Below are 9,483 nucleotides of genomic sequence, written 5' to 3' on the forward strand. Positions count from 1 at the left end.
CATGATTCACTAAGACTTTTTCTCTTATTTTCTGCGTATGAGAAAAAAAGCTTGGTGAACTAGGCCCTAGAGGAGTGAAAGATGATTTCAGTGTTCCCTTTTGTAAAGGAAGCAAGCTATCCTAGACTTCCTTCCAAATTAGGAAATCAAATCAGCTAATAATGAAAATAACCAAGAAGTAGGCAGTATATCCTCCAGACTACTGTTAACTATGTTACTGAACCTTAATGGCCCCTGTGTAACTTGATATACTTTAGCATCATTTTTATGTGCCTTACTGTAAACTGTTGTGACGGTACCCACTGAACCACGGTATAGAAAAATGTTAAAATAAATAAATGATTTTTTCAAATGTTCAAAACAAAATGCATCAAATATAGGAAAAACTAGAGACTGAGGAGGTCAATATTCAAAACAACATTTAAATGGATAACTTGTGTGTTAGATGGTTAATTTATCAGTTAGTCCACAAACAACCGAGCACGACTAGCACTCTAATATATATCCACGCCAGAAAGTGAGTGCTAGAATAAAGGGTATACAGTCCCGGAATTCATATCAATGTTTGAATATCAAAAGTTTTATTGTTCATATCGGCAACTCCACTGTATATAACCACAATTGTTTCAGAAAGAAGGGTCCCCCGACACGGACCCGTGTTTCGCCAGGGGCTGCATCGGGAGGGACGCACAAAAGAGTTAAATGGGTACTGTAAATAAAGCATAAACATGGGACTGCATTAGAGAAAACCAGTGCCGTACATAATACATAAGTATAAATTGTGCAAAGAGACAACACTTACCAAAATACAGTCTTCAGAAAACCATGACAGGGAGCGCGTTACATGTAATCAAACATTGATATGAATTCCGGGACTGTATACCCTTTAGTCTAGCACTCACTTTCTGGCGTTAATTTATCAGTTAGCCATCTAAATGGCTTTGAATATTGACCTTCTAGATTATTTGTGCAATCATCTGAAATGTGCTGGACAGGAAAATGCAAACATGTGGAACTGTGTGCATATACATTAAGGCTTATCTGAAAAACACACAGGAATGAATTTTCAAAGGTGTTGCACACAGAAAAGTAACATACAGGGAAGCCATTTTCAAAAGCCCATTTACATGCATAAAACCTTCTGAAAATTCAGCCATATGGATTGAATTTTCAGAGGAATTAGGTGAGTAAATGTAGCAATTTTCAAAAACCCATTTACATGCATAAATGGACTTTGTGCACAAAAAAAACCAAACAGGTTTATGTATGTAAACCCTTTAGAAAATTACCTCCAAAGCATTTAACTGAATTATTTTTTTTGCTATTGCAGCCTTATATGAATTAATTTCATTTTATTTTACTGTTTTTTTCCAGGGAGAGGACATTGGGATGAGGACAGTGTTGTCAGTTCCCCTGATCCTGGGTCTGCTGCTAGTGAATCTGGGGACCGCTACCGTACCGACCAGTATCAAAGCAGTCCTCATGAGCCTAGCAAAATTGAAACTTTAATACGTGCGACCCAGCAAATGATAAAAGAGGAGGAAAACAGATTGCAGCTCCGGAAGGCAGCCCATGACCCGATGGCTTCCATCAATGGAGCTGGGAAGAAGCACTCACTTTGTTTTACCAGTTATCAACAGGCCCAGCTGACGGGGGTTGCATGCCGGGGTACCTCTGTTGCCAACAGGTCTCCCTGTGAGCATATCCAGCAACAGGAGGGGAAGATGATGAGCCCGCGGGACAATGAGTATGACAACAGCCCCACAACCCTATCGAGGATCAGTAGCCCAAACTCCGACCAAATTTCAAAATCTAGTGTGACACTGGCTAAAGATTACTTACACTCGGACATGTCCCCTCATCAAGCGGGCGACCACGCTTCAGCATCCCCAAACTACTACAGCTCACACAAGCAGTACTTTGACAAGCACGCGTACACGTTGACTGGCTATGCTCTGGAGCACCTGTACGATGCTGAAACCATTCGGAACTATTCCTTGGGCTGCCACGGATCTCATTTTGACGTGACATCTCACTTAAGAATGCAACAGGATCCAGCGCAGGGACACAAGGGGACGTCGGTTATAATAACCAACGGAAGCTGATGGTTTTTTCAAACTGGGTTTGTGCTTAAAAAGAAACTTTGAAATGTAATTATAAGAAAAAAAAAATCCCGAGCAAATATTTTTACTCCCTCGTTACCAGCATCTGATATATCACAATGCACTAAAGATATAATAATCTGACATAAGTTTGTTGAAAGAGGTCTCCTACTGTATATAATGCACTGTGGAACTTTCAAGGATAGAGGGAAAATGGATTTAAATCACATGTAAAAGTTGCTGTCACATTGCTGAAACCAAGATAGTGCGAAGATACATTTGTACAATCAGGCTCAACAATTCATAGAACGCTCTGGGAAACAGTGGTGAAAATCATATGGAAGGGAGAGTCATTCACTTGTATGTGACCAGTAGGCCCTAATCAGAACATAGCTATGCACCCTTTTCATGCAAAAATGTGGAATGTATATCTTTGAAACAACACACACCAAAAACAAATAGAAGTGCAAATTCTGTGTTTGCTTCCATTCGCTAATCTCAAACTTGTGCTTCTCAAAGTTGCAAAGCTAGAGCTGAGGCAGAGACAGAGATGGTAGAAACCCTTAGTTATGCCTTTTCAAGAACTTTGAAATGTTTACTGCCTGGTATTTCCTTCTGAAATGCTTCAGCCCATTGTTTGTCCATTTTTTTGTTGCCCTTTAATGTGACAGGATGCACACATTGGGCCTGATTCACCAAAGCCTTTTTTCCCTTCCTGCATGTATGGGAAAAGGCCTTGATGAGTTGCGCCCATACAGCAAAGGAAATCAGGTAGGAAAATTTGTTGTTTTCAAAATAGATGAACCCAAGAAGATGGGTATGATTGCAAACATATGATCAGACTGGTTCTGGACACAGTTTCACTTAGTTTACACCCGTGATAGTTTCATTGGACAGTATTAGAATGCGGTGCATCCTAAGTAAGTCAGCTAGGATTGAAGTGCACGGTACCGTGTTTATTTGGCCATTGTGCCGTTACCACCGTGTGTCCTAAGTGACCCAGGAGAGTGATAAATATTGCATTAAGTATATTGATTAAGCTTTGCACTTATAGAAGATACAATAGGACACAGTCCAGTGCATTTATATCAGACATCAAATTTGAGTTGCTAAAACCAAGAGCATTTCACAGAGTTTTTCCATCCGAGTGATTTTTTTTTTTGCTGCATTAAAGTTTTAAACTTTTTGGTTATGTAATTGTAATAACTGGATATCACTGGATTGTACATCTAAGCAACAGATTTGACCAAAGGTTAAGTTTATCATACGAGCTCCATGCATGCAGGAAGAGGTCAAGCCATTCCTGGGTTTCTGCCCGTCACACATCCTTGCATGCAATAAGAATAAAACCACGACTGACTCAGCCCTTCTCTCCAGACTCTGAGCAAGATGGTCACCCTACCCAAGATGAGGCCGAGATTGTTTTCATATGGTTTTAATGGCTCTTTTTCTAGCAGGCTTAGGAAAAATGATTCTAGGGAACTCTATTCAAGTTTTTAATGCAGATGCATCCCACCTGCATTGAGGGCCTAATATTGAAGACCCCAAATCGGTCAATGGAATTAGCAGATTCAGGATTTTCCCTCTAGGCAGGTGGTGAATGCCTGCAGAGAAAAGTTGGGAATGAGTCCCTGCCAGGCGAGACACAACAGGAAAGTAAAAGGTTTAACAATTTATGGTAGTGGGGTTTTTTTCAGTTATAATACATTAATTGAACACCTTTTGCTTAATTCAACAATTCACATTCTAGAAGTAAGAAAAATGCTGAATTACCCCCCCCCCCCCAAAAAAAAAGTGTTTGAGAGAAAACAGCACATCATATATTTTTGCAAAACGTTTTCAGCTTGTTATGAGTAATGTCCAGAATAGCACAGTGCTGTCACTCCATTGTAGTGGTGACACAACAGTCTAAGTACATTCTAGCACAATGCCAAAACAAACTTGAAACTTTTGCAAAAGTGAATTGAATTTGGACAATTGGACAGGATATTACTTAGGTTAGTAAGCATAAATACCTATCAATATTACTTTATAAATCAGAGAATATTGGAGTTTGCATAAGAACCTGTTTATAGTCATTCTATGGGCTTGGAAGCCATTTTGACCTTCAGACACAAGCTGTTGCTGCTTTCCCTGTTTTATTGGTAATTGGCACCTTCTGGCTTTTACATGCCATTGCTGGGAGTGCCTTGGACCTACCTTTAGTTAAAGGCAAAATATCAAATGGTTATCAACAAACACCAACCAAGAAAATGGTATCACTGTCAAAGATGTCATGCTCTTGGTTGACGGGATAATAGAGATGGGCATGATGCGTGCACACCTGTATTTGTTTTTAACTAAATCCATACTTCTTTTGATTGAGGGCAATGAAATGTAAAGGATCTGGAAGTAATCTGGAAATCTAAACTGCTGAGCCCCCAGCATGGTTCTGTTCCGTACTTCCAGATTCTCCTGGAAGAATGGGCTGTTCTGGTAGATTCTCTAGAATGAGCTCTGTCTGATCTGCATCTTCATTTCAGAGAAGGTGGGGGGTGGGGGAGCTCAGGTCTCGAAGCTCTTTGCGGGTAGGGAGCGTGTGGGAGAGATACAGAGGAGGAAAGACAAAGCAGGGAATAAGAACAAAGTGAAAGCAAGTTAATCAAAGACACAAAGGAACAGTGATAAAGAGCAGGAAGAGGAAGGCACAAGGTCCGCACGTTCCTGACACTTTTTTTTTTACTAGCCATATGGTAAAAATGGTAACGGACACTGCGCGCAGGCCAGCAGGATGACAACCAGCATTCACTGCAGCAGGGCCACTAACCAGCAGGAAAGGGAGCAGGACTTTTACTGTGGTTTAAGTTGTGACAGACAGTGAGCCTTTTCTTGTCCACTCTTCTTAGGGCAGGGCTTCCCAAACTTTTAGCCAGTGTGACCTCTTTTTAGCACTCGAACGTTCACGTGGCCTGAGAGGGCAACCAAAACGAATTAGCAGGTGTGTGGTCCCCCCTCTGACAATCACTCCCTTCTCACCCTCCCTGCACTCCAGCTGAGTCCCTCCCTCAACCTCCACCCTCTCCAGTCGATCCTTTCTCTCAGCTTCCATGCCCTCTTTGGACCTCCTCTCAATTTCCACCCCTTCAGCAGAGCCCCTCTCTCAACCACCACATCTCCAGCAGATTCATTCTTCCGGCTTCTCTCACATCCACACACCCATCCCCTCTCGTTTACCTCCTTCAGTCCTTTTCACATCCCCCACCCAGCTGATCCTTTCTCCCACTCCCAAGCCCTTCTTATAATCTCCAAATGATCCCTTGTCGTTGCCTCCTTCTCACCCCATCCCTCATGTTCTCCTCACTCTCATCACCATCCCCACTCTCACGTCCTCTCCTCCAGCCCATCTCTCACCCCCCTCAGATGCTCCCCTCTCTACCCCAGCTCATCTCTTACATCTCCCAGTCAAATTTCTGTCATTACCCCCTCTTGTTCTCCTGATTCCACCCTCAAACCCTCCAGCATCTGATCCCTCCATTCAAACAGCCCTTCTTCTGAATATACTCCTGGCCAGCGTCAGCAGTGACATTTTCCTTTGGACCCCAGGCCAAAGATAGATGACAACTGGTGGAAAGAAGGGACAAGCTGATGACGGGGCATCATTTTTCTCTTGCGTAGCTTAAATGGTGAGGAGATCCTGGTCCACAGTTTGGGAAGCCCTGCCATAGGAAAAAAGTGCTGGCAGACAATGACATGCTGCACAGGGTCCTGGCACTGTGTATGTATCAACAAGTGGTCGGGAATGCCTCTGTGCCCACAGCGAATGTAATCCAGATGTTTACAAAGGTTGTGTAAATGTAGCAACAAGACTGCTTAATATGGACTATGTACCAGGCAGATAGGCAGAGACAATGCATCCTCAGTGATAATGATAGGATGGGTAGAGGAGTCACTGTTATCTACTCTACAGGACTCTAACACTCTTCTCTAACAATTATCTACTCTAACACATATCTAAGGCCACTTAATATAGTTGTCTTTCCTTGTTGAAAAGGGAGTGGGATGTGGGAGGTTATTCTCAAACTCTGCCAAAAATGAATTTGCTCATATATTACATTGCTATTTAAATTGCAAATTACAGAGATCTGATGGCAAAAATTCAAAAGTAGACAGGGAGTATCCACATCTGCCTATAAAGTGTACAGTATACTGAAAGAAAGCCAGCGAAGCAGTTGGGCAGATAGATTCATTAGACTAACATATGTCATAAGATACAAATTGTGGAAGTGAGTCTTCAAATATTTATCGGCATTATACCTGCATCAGTTTTACTGAACTACTTTGCTGGTTTTATTTGAGCAAAACCCAAAATGAATCCTTCATCACGTGTTTGGAGGGTTGCAGATCATCAATCACAAATCATGGATGTTGAAATGACCACTCATAGCCATCTAGGGTTCTACAGGCATTCATAGCAGTGCTAAATGTGCTGGTGGTAATATTCTGCAGTCCTTTCAGAGTTGCTATTGTACAGGGAAAGGAAGACTGACTAATAGTAGCATACTGACATCATCATTGGAAGGAAGGGGTGTCCAGGGTTTTTGGTTTTAAATTTTGTTGCCGGGTATGTTTCGTTCATTTCCGTTCATTTACTTTCATTTTCCAGTTTTATTGGTTAAATGTTTTAACATGCACCGAATGATGGGATTGTGCACCAAGTGGTTTTAATGTAGATCAGAACCAGTTAAGGTGCACTACAACTGAAACAAAAGGAAACATTTCGTTTACCTTTTGTTTTGAAACACACACAATGAAACCACAAATTCCACTGTTGCAGTGTTGTTTTCAAACAAAAGCAAATTGTTATTGGATATATGTGTTTCAGGTTGATCTCAGATGGCTTATGGCAAAAATGTGTCCTAGCCACAAAACTATCCAAAATCTGACACGAATGTAACTAGTGTATCAGATCGTTTTTAATTTGATTGCAAAGTACTTACATGGAATGCTATCACACAAAAACAGGTATATGCATAGCTCTCAGTTCTCTCTTGTCTCCTCCCTTATTCTAGGGGCTATGACGTTCACTGGAAGGTGCTTACAGTCTTTCCCACCTTCATAAACTTTGATTGTGTCACTCTCAAGAATATTATATTTACCCCCATTGTTTTCTTCATCACAAAAGAATCCTCACTAATGAGGTTAAAAACAAGTGAGTGTCTACCAAATATAGTCCAGCATGTGCAGAACGAACCAACCAAAGTATTATTTATTTTTTTTTGCTAATCATATAACAGGAACAATTAGTCTTTGACAAAGGAAATGAAGTATATTTTATGAGCAACAGTGATTGACCATTAGGATATCTCTTTAATGAAGCACTTGTTTAACATGTGAGAAAGCAAAATGCCTGGGAATATTTGTTCAGATGATCAGGTGGTTTGGGAATAGAAGGTCCACAAAATTGCTCTGAGAACCATTCTTTGTTAGAACAGGAGCTGAATTTTCTTATCAGTGTGACACAGCATCTGAAAGAAAAGATCAAGGCCACTGCAGTTGAAATAATCGTGAAAACAAAATGAGGCTGTGTCATTCTGTGAGCTGACCTAATTCATTGTCTACAAACCCAGTCACTGGACTTGATTGGTCTTAAGTTAACCCACATTCTTCTTAGGATTTTTTTTTTTTTTAAAGAAACCTGGAAGTGTGGCCTAGATAGAAAATCTAGACCCATGATGAAAGCGGCAGTGCGCCACATTACCAAGACGCTGGTGTGTTTACATTTCCCAGGAAGCTGAGGGTTTTCTTAAAGTACTGTAATTATCTTCAGAGGGAAAGGCTTCGCCAAATAAGCAAGCCAAGAGAAGCAGGCGAGTGCTAGCTAGAAATATTACATGCGGTGCTCACCCAAAATTGTGAGAGCTCCTATAGACATAGCATCCAAGTTAATGTTCAGCTAAGACATCTCCAGTTCAGATCTCTTTCCTTTAAAAAGACACAGTGTTAAATGCTTACAGAAATAGTATATTTTTCTTTCTTTTTTTAAAATCTTCTTTACAAAGGGGAATGAATTTTGAAATTTTTTGCTGCTTTTTCAAGTTGCCCACAGTGGGTTACCCACTACCCCCTTTAGTTATGTACTATAAAGTGAATTTTAAAAGCCTGGCTTGTGCATCAATTAGGGGATGCATGAAGAAGTTGGGCTGGCAGCGGGCCGACTGTATTTTAAAAAGCACCCAGATATGCGTATAGTACCCGCTTCACGAACATCTGAAAAGTTTCCAAGCGGGGTGTAGTTTGGGCAGGGTCTAGGCATTTCAGGGCCTGGCCAAGAGATGTGCGCATAAATACTTATGCAACCCAGTGCGTGCCGAGCTCCCCTGCCACGTAACATTACTTCTGCTACTGATGACGTGTAACTTATAAAATAAAAGAGTCGAGCCATTTCTGAGGGATTTAAAGGGTCTGGGGTAACTAGGAGAGGTGAAGGCTATCAAACCAGGGGTATTGGAGGACTTAGCACTTAACTGGGTGAACTGGTGGACAAACTGGTGCACTGGCATGGGCGCACGCTCGAAATTTCGTGTGGTTTTATCATTTTGGGGGGGGGAGAAAGGGCACATTAAAAAAAAAAACACCCCAAACCCATCCCAACCCTTCAAATGTAATTAATTGCAACCCCCCCCCCCCCCCCCCCCCCCCCCCAAGGCTTGCCCAACCCACTCACAAAGCTTACCAAAAATCCCTGGTGGTCCAGCGGGGTCCCGGGAGTGATCTCCCCCTCTCGGGCCGTCAGCTACCACTAATCAAAATGGCACCGATGGCCCTTTGCCCTTACCATGTGACAGGGGCTATCGGTGCCATTGGTCGGCCCCCTCACATGGTCGGAGCAATGGATGGGCCGCAACATTTTTTAAGATGGCGTCGGCCATCCATTGCTCCTACCATGTGACAGAGGCCAGCCAATGGCACCGATAGCCCCTGTCACATGTTAAGGGCAAAGGGCCATCGGTGCCATTTTGATTACTGGCAGCTGATGGCCCGAGAGCAGGAGATCACTTCCGGGATCCACGCTGGACCACCAAGGAATTTTTGGCAAGTTTTGGGGGGGTTGTAATTTAATTAAATTTGAAGGGTTGAGGTGGGTTTGGGATTTCGTTTTGGGGACAGCCGAATTAAAATCAGCTCGAACTGCGGGAAAATGAAATTTCCTGTGGCGGGTCGATAACGAAAACCAAACCAAAAGGTTTGGCCGAATCACATCTCTAGTGTGCAAGTTATAAAATTACTGTGTCCCTGGGCGTGGGCCGACGCACATGCGCCAATGTGCGCTTGCATGCTGGTTTGAACGTTACCGCTCTTGGGTGCATAAAAACCTACAAACTTAGAATATGATAACAAATAA

General features: G+C 42.2%; 1 protein-coding gene across 1 annotated transcript in view; it reads left to right on the plus strand.

The window, feature by feature from the left end:
• SIM1 (SIM bHLH transcription factor 1) overlaps positions 1 to 8,769 on the plus strand; it is a 129,240-nt gene extending 120,471 nt beyond the window's left edge. Inside the window, exon 12 of the mRNA XM_029595364.1 lies at positions 1,375 to 8,769. Within this exon, the coding sequence (XP_029451224.1) occupies positions 1,375 to 2,105 (731 nt within the window). The 3' untranslated portion in view covers positions 2,106 to 8,769. The remainder of the gene's footprint in view (positions 1 to 1,374) is intronic.
• The last annotated feature ends 714 nt before the right edge of the window (positions 8,770 to 9,483 follow it).

The sequence above is a fragment of the Rhinatrema bivittatum genome, chromosome 3, assembly GCF_901001135.1.
Source record: "Rhinatrema bivittatum chromosome 3, aRhiBiv1.1, whole genome shotgun sequence".
NCBI lineage: Eukaryota > Metazoa > Chordata > Amphibia > Gymnophiona > Rhinatrematidae > Rhinatrema > Rhinatrema bivittatum.